This window comes from Hyperolius riggenbachi, chromosome 6, assembly GCF_040937935.1.
Source record: "Hyperolius riggenbachi isolate aHypRig1 chromosome 6, aHypRig1.pri, whole genome shotgun sequence".
NCBI classification, from domain to species: domain Eukaryota; kingdom Metazoa; phylum Chordata; class Amphibia; order Anura; family Hyperoliidae; genus Hyperolius; species Hyperolius riggenbachi.
This window is the reverse complement of record NC_090651.1, coordinates 15709499-15729138: the sequence shown is the minus strand read 5'-3', so window position 1 is coordinate 15729138 and position 19640 is coordinate 15709499. Positions and strand designations below refer to the sequence as shown.

General features: G+C 44.9%; 1 protein-coding gene across 3 annotated transcripts in view; it reads left to right on the top strand.

Moving 5' to 3' along the window:
• CHEK1 (checkpoint kinase 1) overlaps nt 1-6254 on the top strand; it is a 36276-nt gene extending 30022 nt beyond the window's left edge. For all 3 annotated transcript variants that reach the window (XM_068242400.1, XM_068242398.1, XM_068242399.1), the window contains 3 exons: nt 1772-1903; nt 3815-3916; nt 5503-6254. In XM_068242400.1, the coding sequence (XP_068098501.1) occupies nt 1772-1903; nt 3815-3916; nt 5503-5598 (330 nt within the window). In that variant the 3' untranslated portion in view covers nt 5599-6254. The remainder of the gene's footprint in view (nt 1-1771; nt 1904-3814; nt 3917-5502) is intronic.
• Nucleotides 6255-19640: the final 13386 nt, after the last annotated feature.

Below are 19640 nucleotides of genomic sequence, written 5' to 3'. Positions count from 1 at the left end.
CCCCGACATACCTATCCTCATATTATTATTATTATTATTATTTGATTTATATAGCGCCAACATATTACGCAGCGCTGTACAATAAATAGGATTACAGACAAATGATAACAGGGGTGACAGAACAATACAGATAATAGACAATAAATACAACAATACAGGTAATAGCAATAAGATACACAACACAATGCATATAGTAGTACAATGCCAGATCATAAACTGGAGTGGTAGTGGTAAAAATTACCAGTTCCAAATTCTGGGTAAAGTGCACAGTCAAGTATGATACACAAGGGGAGAGGGCCCTGCCAAAGGCTTACAATCTAGAGGGAAGGGCTGGTGACACAAAAGGAGGGGGTGCATCAAGAAGTTATTGGCAGAAAGGATTAGGGCAGTGTTGAGTTGATGTAGGCCTCCTTGAAGAAGTGAGTGAGTGCTTTTTTGAAGGTGTTAAAGGAGGGAGCAAGCCTGATGGGCAGTGGGAGAGACTTCCACAGGATGGGGGCAGCTCTAGTGAAGTCCTGCAGTCGTGCATGGGAGTGAGAGATGCGTGGGGTGGTTAAGAGGAGGTTGTTGGAGGAGCGAAGTGGGCGGCCAGGTGTATATCTGCTGACCAGGTCAGAGATGTAGGTTGGGCAGGACTTGTGTATGGATTTGTAGGCCAAACATAGGATCTTAAAGGGGAACTGAAGTAAGAGGTATATGGAGGCTGCCATATTTATTTCCTTTTAATCAATACCAGTTGCCTGGCAGCCCTGCTGGTCTATTTCTCTGCAGTAGTATCTGAATAACACCAGAAACAAGCATGCAGCTAGTCTTGTCAGATCTGACTTTAAAGTCAGATCTTGATCTGCTGCATGCTTGTTCAGGGGCTATGGCTAATAGTATTAGAGGCAGAGGATCAGCAGGGCTGCCAGGCAACTGGTATTGCTTAAAAGGAAATAAACATGGCAGCCCTCATATACCCCTCTCTTCAGTTCCCCTTTAAAGCTGATTCTGAAGTGAATTGGAAGCCAATGAAGAGATTTGCGTAGGGGAGTCGTGGAGACAGAGCGGTGAGAGGAGTAGATGAGTCTGGCTGCTGCGTTCATGATGGATTGTAGGGGGGCGATGTGGTTTTGAGGAAGGCCTGACAGGAGGGAGTTGCAGTAGTCCAGGCGGGAGATGAGGGCATGGACAAGGAGTTTGGCAGTGTCTGGGGTCAGGAAAGGCCGGATCTTGGAGATGTTGCGTAAGTGGAAATAGCAGGCCCTAGCTACAGTTTGGATGTGTGAGGTGAAGGAGGGCGGAGTCCAGGGTGACACCCCGGGGGCCTCATATCCTGTCCATACACTCACCGGGGGCCTCACAGGTAACACCCTGACATACCTATCCTCATATCCTGTCCATACACTCGCCAGGAGCCTCACAGGTAACACCCGCGACATACCTATCCTCATATCCTGTCCATACTCTCATCAGGGCCTCACAGGTAACACCCCTACCTTAACCTCTAAACACTGGGAAGATAAGGGGAACAGTTTGTCAACCTTTCCCATTGCTCTAATGGCGCGAAGGGGCAGAAGGCCCTGACAATGCATTAGACCTTACAATCGCCCAAAGTGACCTTCATGGTGAGCCTTCCTTAGGCACTAGGAATATCCTTTCATTTTTCTTAGGCGTAAATTTTGCATGACTTTTTGCTTTGCTTTTGTTTTTGTTGTTGTTTTTTTTTTCTAACCGGTCTTTTTCTTTGAAAAAAAATCAAAAAATAAAATCTGTCTTTCCAAACCCACAGAACCCGTGGCAGCGTTTAGTTAAGCGGATGACGCGGTTCTTTACCAATGTGGATGCCGACCATTCATACAATAATCTGAAGGACACGTGTGAGAAGATGGGCTATGTCTGGAAGAAATGTTGTGCCAATCAGGTGAGTAGCTGCTCCTCGGGCAGAGTACATACATGGTGTATATAGGCGATCTACAGATCCTGTGGTGCATAAACCTTCATGTGTTATAACCATAAACCAACATATCTATGACGCCATCTAGTGGTATCTTGACTCACGGCTGTATCATCCTTGATGCACATCTGACTATGGAGAGAGAGGATGACTTGTACTGGGGGCAGATATGGCTACTGGGGAGGGGGCTTATACGTGAGTCCATCACTTTTTCCTGGTTTCTGAAGGAAAAGTGGGCACCTCGGCTTCTACACAGGTTGGCTTATATGCGAGTATATACAGGATATGTCCATAGTTTATAACCATGATGGAAGGAACTGTGCAGATTCTAAGTAATGTTGCATTTTAATAATCTTCAAGCTGTGTAATAATTCTAAAAATGTTTTCAAATACGTTTTCAGTGGAAGCAATTTACAAAAAGGCTTTAAAGAGTCGGTATAACGGTACTTAAAGAGAACCCGATGTGGGTTTCTGCAATCAATATTAGGACACAGAGGCACATTCTGCATACAATCACCAGCCTCCGTGTCTTTATAGTGTTCCTCCAGCTGCCCCTCATGCTCTGCTGCCCTCCCCCCCTTATAAAAACCGCCACGCTAGCGACACACAGATTGTCGCTCTGGGCTGTTTACATTGATGCTACCACTTACCGCCGCTCCCCCGCCTCCTGTATATCATGGCTCCCCGTCTGCGTCCTTTCCCGCCTCCGTAAGCTGATTGGAGGAAGCTTACGGAGGCGGGGAGGGAAGTGACGCAGGCAGGTAGCCGCAATATACAGGAGGTGGAGTAGCGGTGAGCGGCAGCATCAATGTAAACGGCCCATAGCGACAATCTGTGTGTTTGCTAACGTGGCGATTTGCGGTGCAGAATGTGCCTCTGTGTCCTAATATATTGATTGCAGAAACCCACCTCGGGTTCTCTTTAAAGAGATCCCAAGGTGGATGCTAACAAAAAAGTTAGATACCTACAAAGAGGGCAACTCCTGGAAGGTTTTCTGTGTCCTCATCAAGACCACCCCTGCTGCCCAGGACCGCTGCCGCACTCCCCTTTGTGCGTGAGTGTAGCCCTGCTGCACCCACAAGAGTACGATCACACCTGTACAGTAGTCCACAAGCAGCTGCAGGGGTTTACTGCACAAGTGCAAACCTACTCACACAGGCACAGTACGGCCGCTCTCCTACACGGCTGGGTCTGCGGCCATGTTAACAAATCTGAGAAGCTCTGACCTGTTCTGGGGGTCCGTGTGCGGCAATGGTGGGCATGAGGACTCTGGAAGCCCCTGGAGGATCCACAGATTTGGTGCATTCTGCAGCCTCTACAATTGGCTTTCTCAACCAGGGTTCCCTGGAGCCCCAGGGTTCCTTAGGTAGTCTGCAGGGGTTCCTTTGCATTTTCCCCCATCGTAGGTGAAATACGAGGGAGAACAATATACTAGATACTGTAAAAAGAAGCCCCGAATAAGGGGTACAAATATTTATGCACATTAATTAAATGCACTAGAATAAGGAAACCGTATGAGTGGCAGTTTAATAGGGGGAAGTGAAAAACAGACAATCCTACTTTAAAGACCATGCCTCCTGCAAAATAAATGCACGGGTTCTGCGGGATCAAAAAAGTATTTTCAGGGGTTACTTGAGATCCAAAAATTATTTGCAGGCTTCCTGCAGGTTAAAACAATTGAGAAAGGCTGCTCTACAAGGTTTAGATGGCAGTGGGCATCAGTAATGCAATATTTAGCTATGATTTTGTGTAAATTTGTCAAGTGGCACGCTGGATAACATTACAGACCACAATATAGACAGTGGCTTTTGTACATAATATAATAAAGCTGAGAGCTATTGATATAACGTACTAATCTCATTCTGGTTTATACTATAGGTGACGCTCTCGACCACTGATCGACGAAACAACAAGTTGATATTTAAGGTCAATCTGGTGGAAATGGAGGAAAAAATATTATTGGATTTCCGTCTTTCAAAGGTATGCAGCTTATAGATTGGATAATCGCCGATTTGATGTGAAATCCTGGACAGCCATATGTTCCTGTCAGTAGCAGGAAGTTAGGCCATTTTCCCAAGAAGAGGACCAAATCTCAGCTTTGACAGTTTTCTTTGGCATGCATGTCCCTGTTTAGAGAGTTATTCCAATCTCTCCTGGTGACAGCTGTAAAATGGAAATCCAAAGTGTCCCTGTGACAATGTCCTGATAAAGCACAGTGGGAGGCTCAAAGCAACAGTGGGAAGATTTAAAGAGGAACTGTCGTGAAAATCTAAATTTTAAAACTCATACAGATAAGAAGTAAGTTTCTTCCTGAGTAAAATGAGCCATAAATTACTTTTCTCCTATGTTGCTGTCACAGTAAGTAGTAGAAATCTGATATTGCCGACAGGCTTTGGGATAGTCCACCTCTCCATAGGGGATTCTCAGCATGGCCTTTATTCTTTATAAAGACACTCCCTGAAAAAAATGTAAACAAAGATGCTGACCAGCCTCCCTGCTCACCGTGCACTTTTTTTTGGCAGTTGGATAGAGCAACTGCCATTCACTATGTGAATTTTGAAAATAAAGAAATCCCTGTGAACCCCCTATGAGGAGATGGGCTAGTCCAAAACCTGTAGGTTCTGTCAGATTTCTGCTACCTACTGTAAGTGACAGCAACTTAGGCGAAAAGTAATTTATGGCTCACTTTACTCCGGAAGAAATGTGCTTCTTAATTGTATATGTTTTAAATATTTTTAAGATTTTCGCGACAGAGGTCCTTTAAGTTATAAATGGCCTCATATTGTGTCTCGCATCATGGCCCTCTTACAGTAATATTGGGATGTCTGTCCCTGTCCATCAGAAGCCGGCGCCTCCATAGACCGTAATAGGAATTAGTGCTATAGCGGCACACAGTGAGTAACTTCAGCGTTGTCAGAAGTCGGAGCTGAAGTTGCTTTTAAAGCCCTGTAATTCTGCCGCCAGCAATAGCTGGAAGCAAAATTACATTATTCTCCACCATCCACCGGGACCTGGAGGGGGAATAGTAATTAACACGGCCGGGACTTGTGCAGGATCAGCCATATACCGGCTGTATCCTGTGCCCAAGTCTCCCGGCGGCCAGTTATCTCGTACGCTGATGAACCATCTAGCAGTAAAGGGGGAGCCCTCAGGGCCCTTTTCCACTAGAGCGATTGTGATTGCTGAATCGCAAAATCGCAAATCGCTAGTGATTTTTAAATCGCTAGGGTTGTTACTTTATCATAGAAAGCATGAGAAGTATTTTCCACTACAGTGATTCGATTTGGAAATCGCTAATCGCAAATCGCAATCGCTTGCTGGAGCGATTTTTACAATGATAATGCAATGCAAATGAAAATCGCAAATCGCAATCGCATAACAGAATTAATGAAAAATCGCAATCGCAATCACTGGCGTTTGTGATTTGTGATTGCGATTGCTAGTGGAAAAGGGCCCTCAGTGTCAGCTGTGTTTAGCAGGCTTAATAGTAAAACACATGAATTCTAATTTGTAAATAAGATATTCCGGCTGGAGTTTCCAGTGCTTACCCTGTTTCTGTCTTTCAGGGTGACGGTCTGGAGTTTAAGCGGCATTTCCTGAAGATAAAGAAGAGGCTGGAGAACATAGTGGTCAATCAGAAAGTGGTTGTTCCTGTCACATGATCCTGGAGCGCCCCCGGCAGAATGATTCTCGCCGCACTCGCTGTTAAGTACTCGTTTTGGACTCCTTTTTACTTTATAAGGACCAGTAGGTATTGGGAAGCATGGAGGTCATTTGGAACCACCCGGTACTGGTTTGGAGGAGGAAATACGTTTTTATCCCATCATGCCTGGCTTATGAATTACGAATTGCTACCAATCGTGATTCCAAACAATTCCTCTCTAACCGAGTAGTAAATGGGTGAATACTCATCACAGGATTCCAATATTGGCCTTGGTTGGGGCTGTTTAGTGTGTTTGGTCTCATCACTCCGTTGTGACGCGTACAAAATGGTGACAAGTTATTGGCTCACAGGTCAGCCTCACGGAGGAGTGTAGCGACACTGCTGGGTGGAGCTGTGATGGACGACACCCACACAGGGGGGCAGATTGTCAGAGGTCTCTACTGGTGCCTTTGTATGTCTGTAGTGTAATGTCACTGAACGATGGCTCTTATTTACAGAAATCCATCCAGCATAAATGATCGAAGTGTCATCAGAAGCCAGATCTGTAATATTAAATTCTCTGGTATCTGATACTCATTACAAAATGTAAATGTCTAAAGTGTGTATAACGTCTTTTATATGTCAATAAATGCACCACTTGAAGGTAAATATTTATCTGCTGGTACTCTACGATTTATTTATGGTTTATGTAATTACGGTATACCGTGTTTCCCCGAAAATATGACCCTGTCATTAATTTTTCCTCCAAAAGGTGCACTAGGACTTTTTTTCGGGGAGGTCTTATATTTTGCAGAAATCACAGCTACTGCCAATGGAGCAAAAGCCTAGGTGAACCAGACAAATCCACAAGGTAAATCAGCAAGGCGGACGGGTGGCATTTGCTTAGCTGATAGCGCGGAGTAAGTACCGTATATGCCGGCGTATAAGACGACTGGGCTTACAAGACGACCCCCCAACTTTTCCAGTTAAAATAGAGAGTTTGGGATATACTCGCCGTATAAGACTACCCCTCTTTCAACGCACACAAAATAAATATTAAAAAACATCATATAATGGTGCTGTACTGTATGTGGTACCCAGTATATAACCGTATATATGTGAATGACTGGTTGGATTGGTCAACTCTCCCTCTCCCACTCTCTAAGCGGATTGGTCAGCTCTCCCTCTCTCCCTGTTTATCAAAGAGGTATGGAAGAATAGATCGCTCTGTGCCCATAAAACACGCCTCTTACACCCTTCTGGCCCACCCTTGTATCCTATTTACTTCCTCTGCCTCTCAGATCGCGCACATGCGTGCCTGCGCTGATTCACTACAGTCCTCAGCAGCATCAATGACACCCGACGCATAAGACGACCCCCAACTTTTTAGAAGATTTTCAAAGGTTAAAAAGTAGTCTTATACGCAGGAAAATACAGTAATACTGCCATAATGTACCTGGCGCAAGTGAGCTGGAAAAAGTGCGGAGAGTGGAAGCAACATCGGCGCGCAGTAGCGGTGGATGGAGAGCGTCTGACAACTGGCATTATACCGCCAGGGATAGCTAAACGAGAGGTGCCTGAAGCGCCCAATCGCCTGTGAGGGTAATCCAGCAGCACAACAGCATAAACAATCTGCCCAGCTAAAGTCAAAAGCTGTCAACTGACAGTGGTGAGGGCTTCCCTCTCATTCCTCTCCCTCCTCGTCCAGTTAGCTCTCACACTCTAGCGTCCCATGTCAGAAGCAGGAAGGGATGGAACCCCACAGCAGCTGAGGTCTGTGAAAATGTATAGTGTCCTACCGCTATCCTGCTAGGGTTTATTTTCAGGGGATGGCTTATATTTCAAGTATGCTTGAAATATAAGGTAGGGCTTATTTTCGGGTAAACGCGATAGTTTGGTTATTGCAATACTGGTAGCTGCATGAAATTGTCTGAGGCAGGGGTCACACTTGCTCCTGAGTTTTTCTGTGCAATTTCAGGTTTTCGATTTATGCAAAAAAAAAAAAAATTCAAAACGTACGCTTATATACTGAAGGGCGGGAGAAGATACTATTGGTTGCTTAGGATGTTGACTGATTGGCTACTCTTAGAAAAGGGGAGTTTTTACGTTAGTAATTACGCGTAAGTCTTCGTAAAATTACGCATACCTAGCAATTACGGTAGACAGCGTAATTACGATACCACTTAACTGCTTACGCGTAAATAATTACGCGTAAGACCGTAAGTTACGCGTAGCGCTTACGCGTAAATTTACATTGAATTACGATGCGTAATTACGCTCATGCGTAATTTCGGCCCAGCACTGGGTAGCACACATTTTGCCACATGCACTTCTTGCAAGTGTGATTATAAACCTCAAGGTCAAAATGTCACAAAAACAAATCATACTGAAGGTGCCCATTAACCATACAATTTAGCAAATGATTGACTTTCCAGTCTGATCGGAGAGTGTTGATGGTTGCAATTGACAACAAATGATGATTGGTTTATCAACCTTTTCATCTATCCTTTTTTGGGTTGATTCCATTTGAAATGATCGGATTGGTTAACTCTTTCATCCTGTTATTGATTCCTTCCAATTGCATTTACAGTAGGGTCTCTCTTATCCGGCACGGATGGGACTGTCTGATGTCAAGCACAGAGCCACAGATAACCTTTTGTTTGTACATCTGAAGCTGTTTTTAGGAGATGCTGATCTTTACCTTGGAGTCTCATGATGCCTCAGAGCATCAAAGGTTTCCAGTGCTATACTAAACTTTCACTTACCTATGGGCCATCATGACAGGTAGCCGGAACATGTATATGCATTAAAAAATAAAAAATCCTGAACTGTGCCACCATACCGCTGTCCACTCCTCCCCGACCGGTTTCGCTAATATCGTGCCATCAGTGGTTCTTGGTTGGTAAACCCTTATAACTTGAGTGTGCATGGTTCTGGTAAGCCCTTTCGGTGTGGTGGTGTAATACAACAGAGAATCTGTTAGCGCTGAATTTATTATGGAGATTTACAGACAGAAGGTCTTAAGGAGTATGGTACTATTGGTGATATCAGTTTAATGGCTCATACACACTGGGCATGTTGCGGCGGCAGTTGCCCCGTGTGTACGACTGTCGCCGGGAAGTGAAGTTGCCGTGCGATTGAAAAGTTCAATCGCCGGCAACTTCTGTCTCCGCAACGGTCGCTAGTCCGCCACGTGGACAACTGAGGTGACTTGGAGAGACGTGTATGTACAGTGCCATGCACACAAATAACTAGGCTGTGTTCCTTTTTTCTTTGTTTACCTGAAAGGTATGCAAGTGACAGTTTCTGTCCAGGTCGGACAGGGTCAGACTATAGCATAACTATAGCATAACACTCGCTGATATGATAGCCATAAAACACATTCCTGTCAGTAAATGGCTTCTGAGAGCAGATAAGAGATAAAAGGGTCAATAATTCATAGATTCTAGCTCTGACATGCTTCAATGAAGGTATCAATGAGCAGATGCAATGAAACAGTAAAAACTATATTTAAATATAAAATAAAACTATGGGATATCTTAAAAAGTCATTTTTAGGAAAAGGAGGATAGATGCAATTGTTTTTCTTATCAGTTTATTTTCACCTCGGATGTCCTTTAAGCTACAGGTACTGTACAGTGGCTCCATATAGGGTGCTTTGATCATCCAATCAAAACAAGTGTATCTGTTCTCCTCCTGAGGTGGCCTCCAATAAGAGGACAGGCCCTAAGGGGGTGTGTGGCCAGCTCAGATACACGAACCACTGTCTGATGCCATAGGTATGCTCGCTGGTATGCAGTATGCTGTGCATGTGCATTTATATGATGTATCAGCAGAGCGGAGCACGCACAAATGCATACAATAGTATGTTTATAAAATGTATTGAATCCCGACACATTGACCGGAATGCCATGAGGCTGCTATGTGGAAAAGCAAAAGGTGGCCACGCATGTTACAACTAAAACATTAGATTTTATGCCAATTCAATGAAAATCTATCGTATGAATATCCTATACAATCCTATACAATAATCTCCCTGTGTCTCTGTGTCCCATGCTCCTGTGTCTGTGCGTTTGAGCTACTGCGCATGTCCAGCACTGACAGCTGGTGTGTGTGTGTGTGTGTGTGTGTGTGTGTGTGTGTGTGTGTGTGTGTGTGTGTGTGTGTGTGTGTGTGTGTGTGTGTGTGTGTGTGTGTGTGTGCATGCGCTGACGGACCTGGAGCCAGATTTTAAACGGGCATAGGTCGACGTGTGTGTGTATATGTATATATGATTGAAAGGTTTGGGTCGTCTGAAATTCTATCATCCAAAGAAATTGTATAGCCCTCCCCCCTCCACACCCAAATACTTACAGAGCATCCAGCGACGTCTAGCAGCCTTCCTGCAGCACCTAGCCGGCTCCTAGTGGCTTCTGGCTTTCTCTATGAATGCATGCCGGCGTGTCAGGTGACTTGTCGACTCGCATGCATGGAAGCTGCAGGAAGGCTGCTAGACGTCGCTGGAAGTTGGATAAGTATTTTAAAAAAGCCTATTTTAAAAAGCCACAAAAATAAAGTCCCCGTTATCCCTCAGGCATGCCAATTAGTTGAGACTTCCGGTTGCCTGATAACAGGGAATTTGCAGTATTAAAGCGGTCTGAAAGCCAGCATTTTTACTTTGCGCTAAAAGATTCCTCACAGCTTGAAAGCTGCTATCTCAGAAAATAATTCTAGCAGAAAATCCCTGAAATGGTTAAACAAAAGCACTTTGTCCTGCTATTCAGCTTCAAATCCGCATCCAAACTGGAGGTAACAGTATCTTTGTTTACATTCCAATGTTGTTACAATGTGTGTAAACACAGTCTAACAAGTCAACATGAACTTTCTGTGCTTCAGAGACACACACAGTTCAGCAAAGCTCATTAGAGGATGTTAATATATAATAAAAAGTAGTTTGAATAAAATGCAATGCCAGCTTTCAGGGCAAGATAAACTACACTTTGGGAACTTGTAATTTGTAGACAGACAATATTACTTAACTACCTGCGGACCGAGCGAGTACAAATCTACATCGGGGGGGGGGGGGGGGGGGGGCAGGGCGCTGCGGCCTGACCGGACGTAAACTCTATGTCCCATTGACCGCGCGCCCCTGCCCGTCGCTCGGTCCGCTCTGCCCCCGCCGCAATGTGATGCCCTGCCGCCTCTATGACGGCAGAGCACTGTGAGCCGGGCAGGAGCCGTTCCCATTGGCTTATATTGAGTGACAGGGTCAGGAGCCAATGAAAACTGCTCCTGAGCGGCGCACAGCGCTCTGCCGTCATAGCGACAGCAGAGAGAGCAGCCTGCGGCGGGGACAGAGCGGCGTGTCCGGCGGGAGCGACGTTAACTTGCGGTGATACGTCGGGAAGCGGCAGTTTGCTGGACCAGCACCCTCTGGTCCTTAAGGGGGTAGAGGGTGCTGGTCCAGAAAAGGTTAAGCACTAAAGCAAATCTGATAACTGTATGGGTAATAAAAGATAGGAAAACACATTTTATTGAATGTTATGTTGGAGTTTCAGACCACTTAAATTTGTAGTGTTTTTGACTAGTCAGGCAGAGGTCACAGAAGGAGCACATCTATTGTAATAGATGAAGTTGTGGGAGGAGTCACTCCAGGATTTTTCTTCATTTCTTATTGGTTTGTTGTTTTGGCTGTGTGTTTTTGTAATTCTTGTGTTGGAATACAAATCCACAATAATTTTACTTTCATTTCAATGTATTTGTTTTTTATATTGTTTTTTTTTTTTTTTTTGTCATTATTGTATCCTAATCGAATATATGTGTATGGTACATCGCGTCCATGAGTCTAATTTCCAAGCAAAAAACAAAAATGTTCAAATTGTAAAAAATAAAAATGTTTGTGTGGAACCTAAACTGAGAGGGATATGGATTTTTCCTTTTAAACAATACCAGTTGCCTGGCAGTCCTGCTGATCTCTTTGGCTGCAGTAGTGGCTGAATCACACACCTGTAACAAGCATACAGCTAATCCAGTCTGACTGGTATTAGTTTTGGTTCCCTTTAAGGCTATGTTCACATTATAAATCGCGAGCACTATTGCATCGCCTTTCCTTGCGCTTTTCTAAGCACTTTTGCAGATCGATTTTTTTTTTTTTTCACTTCATGACGGAAAATAAATACAATGTATTTATTCTTAAAAGCGCTGGGGAAATCGCTATACAAAGCACTTTTTCTAGCACTTTGCGATTTACCTACACCTTCCATTGAGGCAAATCGCCCCAGAAATGGTACAGGCAGCGCTTTGGGGAGCGGATCGGAATCGAACCCTAAGGCTGCTTACACACTAAGACGTTACAGGCACACGTTAGTGCAGCCTGTAACGCTCCCCCAACGCACAGCAATGTAACACAAGTGGGCTGTTCACACAGCCCACGTTGCGTTACATGTAACCCTGCACGTTGTTCGCAAAGTGCAGCATGCTACGGCGTTGGAGCGGCTATAGCCGCGTTAGACTGTTCGCACATGCTCAGTGGGGGGCGGAGAGGAGGCGGGGAGAGCCAGCTACAGTAGCCGCGCCCATGGCTACTTAATATTCACTGCACTGGCGGCCGCTGATTGGCCGGCGGGACCACGTGATGCGGAGTGTCTCGCTCCGCATCATGTGGTCCCGCCGGCCAATCAGCGCCACTCTGGGAGACCTTATAGGGATAGAGCCGCCTAACGCGTCTCACTCTACCGTCCTCTCTTGCAGCACCATACGTTGTGTTAGGGGCACGTTATGCGACCTTAACGTGGCACCTAACGCAACGTCTTGGTGTGCAAGTAGCCTAAGAGTATCACAGAATGTGTGTTTCCAGATAACAAAAAGCCGCCAGTGGGAACAAACCCAAAGCAAGCGTGTCATTAGTGTGAAATATTGACATTACAAAGGTTTGTCTTATGGTGGCCATACATGGTACAATAAAAATTTCGATTATCCCGTTTATTCGATCTAAATGATCAAATCGAATGTTGAAAATATTTTTTTTCGATCAAGAAATTCAAACTATTATCCCGTTTTTTTCAAGAAAAATTAGATCCGACATGGTGGAAAAATCTTTATATTCGATCTCACGGAATAATTGAACTAAATTATGTAATCGAAAAAAATGAAAAATTGTACCATGTATGGCCACCCTCAGTCTCTGACTTATTCAACTATTCTGGATCGTTCATGGCTGCAGTAAGCTTAGTTACTTCTCACTTCCTCAGTCCCTTGCCTGTTCTCAGTCTGTGGTAACTTGGGCCTTATGTTGGAAAAAAAAAAAAGAAATAATGATTTTGTGAACAGTTGGTTGTCTGCACTGCCCTATAGCAATACAGCAGCACTCCAGTATTCTGCATGATTGCACTCAGATGGCAATCAGATAAAAACCTGTCTGGCTACTATAATCCAAACACGTACTATTTGTCCAAACTACAAAATCTTGCAAGACTCTAAGAGCGCATCTGCTCCTGCGCTGCCGTTCCGTACACAGAACGGGAACGCAAGGTCCCGGGATGTCGGGAACGTCCACTCCGATGAGCGGAACGCATCAATGTGAACTTTGCCATCAGGAAAGCATTAGTGCCACTGCTGCGGTCCGCTTATCGGAGCGGAACGTAAGCTAAACATAATGTGAAAGTTTTGTCGTCCGACAGGTTACAGAACTGTCAGAAGACTGTACATTTAGTCATTAAGGTGGACCTGAACGCTTTCACAGGACAGAAGGAAAACAGAGAGAAATGCACTCTTTATATACTTAGAGAGTTTAGCCTGTCTAATTCCCCCTCCTCTAATCACCACCATAGTTTGATCTCTCAGCTGTGTCAGCTGGCTGCCTCTGCAGAGCAGGCAATTTGTAAGCACAGGATGCTAACTGTCTGCTTCCATGAAAGCAAGAAGTAGACACACTGCAGATTTATTGCTGGATTTGTATAAGCTGTAACAAATATTTTTCTTTACAGGTTATTACGCTGTTGCATATCTTTTAGAGCAGAGAGGAAGTTCTGAGTTCTGGTCCGCTTCAAGGGCTTGTTCACACTGCAGGCGGTTTCAAGTTTTTTTTTTCGGCTGCGTGCGTTTTTTTTTTTAAAGAGAATTCACTTCCTGACTTGCTTCAGGGAGTGAATTACAAAACCGCTCGGACATAACTCTTAGAAAACCGCTAAACACAAAAAACAAATCCCCCACCCAAGTGCCGGGAATCGGGGAAAACAAGTGTCAAAAACCGCCCAACGTGGACAGACACGGAAACGGAGCGCAGTGTGAAAAAGGCCTCAAGGTTTTTACTTCAATCACCCTTTTGTTGGACCACCTGTCTCTGGCTAGCATGGTGAACCACAGATGGTTCTGGGTACAAAAGCATTTGTGTAGTAACTTCTTATTTTAGGCTTGTCTGCACTGATCCCAACAGATTACCTGCATGGCTGTCTTTACAGGCACTGAACTCCATGGAGAAGTGCTTGTGCCAGATACACTGCTGTCTGACCTGTGCATACTGTCTCATCTAGTTGTGTAACTACCAGGGATGTCAAACCGGTCCAACGAGGGCCAAGATCCTCACACATTTTTGACACAGCTTAAATGTATTGATGGGTCTGAATCAGGAAAGGTGTGGTCCGTCAGGTAGAACACATTCCTCTCTTTCTCAGTCCATCCTAAACACTGGCATGGATCTGGCCCTCCAGGCCTGGAGTTCGACACCTGTGAACTAGACTATGGGGCCCTCAGATCTAGGCACTCTGGAGCAAAGCCACCTGCCCCTACCCTATGGATATGAGTTGACTGGGCAATACCCATTTCCATGCATTGTACGACAAGATAAATAACATTTATATTGCACTTTTCTCCTGGCAGACTCAAAGCGCCAGAGCTGCAGCCACTAGGATGCACTCTACAGGCAGTAGCAGTGTTAGGCCAGAGCAGCAGCCACTAGGGGGGCTCTACAGGCAGTAGCAGTGTTAGGCCAGAGCTGCAGCCACTAGGGGGGCTCTATAGGCAGTAGCAGTGTTAGGCCAGAGCTGCAGCCACTAGGGGGCGCTCTATAGGCAGTAGCAGTGTTAGGCCAGAGCTGCAGCCACTAGGGGGGCTCTATAGGCAGTAGCAGTGTTAGGCCAGAGCTGCAGCCACTAGGGGGCGCTCTATAGGCAGTAGCAGTGTTAGGCCAGAGCTGCAGCCACTAGGGGGGCTCTATAGGCAGTAGCAGTGTTAGGCCAGAGCTGCAGCCACTAGGGGGGCTCTATAGGCAGTAGCAGTGTTAGGCCAGAGCTGCAGCCACTAGGGGGGCTCTATAGGCAGTAGCAGTGTTAGGCCAGAGCTGCAGCCACTAGGGGGGCTCTATAGGCAGTAGCAGTGTTAGGCCAGAGCTGCAGCCACTAGGATGCACTCTACAGGCAGTAGCAGTGTTAGGGAATCTTGCCCAAGGTATCCTACTGAATAGGTGCTGGCTTACTGAACAGGCAGAGCCAAGAGTCGAACCCAGGCTATAAGCATAGCCAGGTTATCCTCAAGGTAAGGTAAACAAGGTGGAGGGGGGGGAGGAGTGTTGGGCTGGATGTTACCTCCCCTAATTCCTTTACCTCGCTACTTGTTACCAAAATGTTCAGGTGATATGCAGAGGATTCCTTTAGGGTACCATTTCATTATAATTGATCTCTGCCCGTAAGCTTGGTAAAACTCCTGCGTAGTACTCCATGTTTGTGCTCTTTGTCGGGGTTTAATCAGCCATATCGGCTGTATTTGGGTTGGTCTGTCTCAGCCATTTGTGCCAATTGCAGCCAGAACCAGGGGAGTAGGGAAGATAGTTTGTAATAGTGTGAGTGCCGATAGGGAGGATTCCTATCTATTTTGTCCTGAAAACAAACCTGAAGTGAGAGGTATATGGAGGCTACCATATTTATATGGCAACAAACAGGCAGATCAGGTGCTCTGACTGAAGTCTGACTTAATCTAGTCGGACTTCAGTTGCGAGCTCCATGGTCGTTTCAGGTGCGTGATCCACTGCAGCCAGAAAGATCAGCAGGACTGCCGGGTTACTGGTATTGTTTAAAAGGCATTAAATATGGCAGCCACCACATACCTCTTACTTCAGGTTCCCTTTAAAGAGGAGCTGTCAGCCATGCTATCTCAGAAAAAAAACACATATGAGTAGATAAATACTTTCTCTACTTACATAACATATGTATTGCACTATCCACATTTTGTTTTTAGTGATTTTTCTACAGTAAAAAAAGTAAAAAAGAGAAAATCCTTAGCATTTCCCATTTTAACTGTGGCTATTTTGAAGCCAATCCTGATGTAATTTCCTCCCTTACTCTCCTCTGCCTGATTGTTTATGCATTACCCACCCTTCACTATAAAAAGTGTATTGTCTCAGCATGAGAAATATTGGCCAATCAGAGAGGAACAGAGGTGTGGGAGGGGAAAACAGGAGGGAAAGAGGCTTCCGCCAATCAGGCTGCATTAGTTAAGTCTGAGGGGAAGGGAAAAAAAGGACAACCCAGCATGCCCTGCTACTTCCTTTTTGTGTATCAAATTTTGTGTGTACCAAATAAGAGTCAGGTAAACTGGGGAATAATCATTTATCAACAAAGTAATAGTGATCTTAACCACTTTACCCCCCGCGGTACTAATTTCTCTGTCCCTTTTTTTTCCCCCCTAAAAAAACAGGGACAGAGAAATCCCTACCTTTCGCGCTACCGCCGCTGTCTGCGCTCCCGCCGCTCGTGCACGCTGCCACCCGCTCGCCCGGACGCTTACAGGTCGCATGTAAACAAACACACTGTAATAGTAAAACTACACCCTAAAGCATTTTACATATAAAAACACATAAGTTTTACACAATAAATTAACTCATTACCTCCCACACGCCCCAATTTTTTTTTTTTTCTGTAATTAAAAAAAAAAAATACAATAAAAAAAAACATAGTTACCTTACGGATTGAACTTTTTAAATATTTATGTCAAGAGGGTATAACACTGTTACTTTATAAACTACGGGCTTGTAATTAGGGATGCATGCAAAACTGAAAAAAAAATGCACCTTTATTTCCAAATAAAATATTGGCGCCAAACATTGTGATAGGGACATAATTTAAACGGTTTTATAACCGGGACAAATGGGCAAATACATTTCATGGGTTTTAATTACAGTAGCATGCATTATTTAAAAACTATAGTGGCCGAAAACTGAAAAATAATTTTTTCCACATTTTTTCCTATTTGCCCATTAAAACACATTTAGAATAAAATAATTCTTGGCATAATGCCCCACCTAAAGAAAGCCTAATTGGTGGCGGAAAAAACGATATAGTTCATTTCATTGCGATAAGTAATAATAAAGTTATAGACGAATAAATGGAAGGAGCGCTGAAAGGTGAAAATTGCTCTGGTGTTCAAGGGGTAAAACCCCTCAGTTGTGAAGTGGTTAACTTTTGTATTGCCTGGTCAGCATCCTTATTACTTGTTTTCCAGATAAAAATAAAGAATTGATTTTATCCCCGACAGTTAGGCCCAGTGCACACCAAAACCGCTAGCAGATCCACAAAACGCTAGCGGTTTTTGGTGCGGGTTGCGAGATTTGGCCCCGTGCACACCGAGCGGTTTTGGAGCGGATCCGCCGGCCGCATCCGCCTGAAAATCCGCTTGGCTAATGTATTTGAAGGTGCTGGTGCACACCGGCGGTCCGGCGATTTCAGGTTTTTAGCAAACCACAAATATGCAGTAGGAGGCACGTTTGCGGTTTGCTAAAAACCTCAAACCGCCAGTGTGCACCAGCCCCTTCAAATACAATAGCCAAGCAGATTTTCAGGCGGATGCGCTCCAAAACCGCTCGGTGTGCACGGGGCCTTACACTTTAACATGCATTGAGAATTTGTTAGCCGTTCCAATGAGTCAGCACCGGAACGGCTACTTGAGAAGACACCAGTAGTGCACAGGTGACTGGAGTGGAGAGCACGTCTGAACTTTCCTCGGTCCACCATAGGTGCTTGCTACATATTGCTTTGATTGAGAATTTGTTAGTGTTTGAACACATTAAAAAGTAATCCTGGATATCTGTAAGGTAGTACTTCATATTTGAAGATGTGTGTAAAATGGTAGAAAACGCCTAGTCAAAAATCCTGCATACCATCTGTGGTGTGTCAGTCATTTCCCCGTACATAGCTGCACACCTTTCACCCCGCAGGCTGCAAGTTGGGCGTTAGATTCTTCATTAAAGGATTATTGCAAAAATGTGTAAAATGTCAAATACAAGAGTATTAGTTGTACATGTCCCCGAGTAAAATGCTCTATAAATTACCTTTTTCCTATCGCTGTCACTTACAGTAGCTAGTAAAAATTTGGACTAGCCCATCTACTCATGGGGGATTTTCTTCTTTGAAAAAGCATTCACTGGACACCTTTATGGTGTGTGTGAAAGCCAGTCTCCAGTGTACGCTATTCTGACAGTTTACAAGACTAATAACATTTATATTGCGCTTTTCTCTGTCGGACTCCAAGACCTTGAGCTGCCGCCACTAGTGTGCTCTATTAGTAGCAGTGTTAGGGAGTCTTGCCCAAGGCCTCCTTACTGAATAGGTGCTGGCTTACTGAACAGGAAGAGTTGGGCCGGTCCTAGACTTTTTGCTGCCTCAGGCAAACTTGTGAGGATGCATTCCCCCCCCCCCCTGTTTTGGAATGATCGCACAGCACCTTCAGTATAGGTAGGTATGTAGCCAGTTCTAGGTGCCCCCCCCCCCTGTATAGGGTTGCCAGGTATAGTTGCCTCCCGCAACCACCATGCTCATATGCAGCTTCATGGGAAACGCTTGTCCATCGCCCATGCCGAGTGCTAGCAAGCACTTGTGGGTGGACCGTGTGCAGCTGACAGGTGGTGAATTTGCCTTCAGCTGCCCGCTCAAAAAAGGCCCAAAGTACACAAGTTTCTTGCTTACATGCAAATTTAAATGCAACTTGGAATTTGGCCAATCGGATATCGCAGGAAGTGGGTTTGATTTGCTCAATTCCGAGTTCCATACAATTTTCATGAAGGTTGGTTTCTGGCTGTAACCTAAGGTTAGTGGTGTAATTGTTTCTTTTGGCTCAGTAGCTCTGGGTCCTGGAGTCACATCTTGCCAACAGCACAACCTGCATGAGTACATGCGTGTCCTTTCTACTCTTGTGCAGGTTTCTTCCGGTTTCTCTGGTTTCTTCCCACCTCCCAGAACCATGCTGGTAGGGGAGCTGCTGTCTGGTCAGACTAGTCCTGAGCTTCTGTAAATCTTGTGCAAGGCTTTACGTCGGAGACTCCTCGGGGCATTGACTTTAGGCAGTTGGTTCAGGGTTGTTTAAAGAGTTGATAACTGTAAAAACACGGGAAACCTGAAGCTGACAAAACTTTTTGTTCCCCGCGCTGGAAAAGCAAACTGCGAAAGTATCAAATAGGCAAAGTGACACTTCACCAGAATGCAGCAATGATGGACTGATGGGTCTTGTTTCCTAAACTATGGTGTGTATGATTGCAGGGACTGCCGGTACTTTACACCTTAAAGCAGATCCGAGATGAAAAACTCACTATAACAAGTAACTTGTCTATATATCTTATCTAAAGTTTAGATAGTTTACACAGCAAATCTAGCTGCAAACAGCTTCAACAGTTTATGATTATTTATTCCTGTGATACAATGAGAGCAGCCATGTTCTGTATGTCACATTACACACAGGCAAGCTGATCTGTATCTCCAGCCCTCAGCCTGTGAAAACTTCACTCCCCTCTCCTCCCCTCCTGCCTCTGAAATCTCTGGCTAGTAACCTCCTCCTGCCCTGACTGAGCTCCCATAATGCTGGGAATACACAGCTCGATTTTGAGCCATCAAGATGGCTCGTTAGATAAATTCTGATATGTCCAATCACCGTTCGTTCATTCTGCCTCTCGATTCATCATTGAAGTTAATTGAAAAAAGATAAGAAGAATGAGCAGAAGATAATAGAATCGAGCGGGCAAAACGATTGGGTGCGGAATCGAGCGCCAGAATCGACCAGTGTAATCCCAGCATAAGCCCTTGCTACTAATGCAGGGAATACA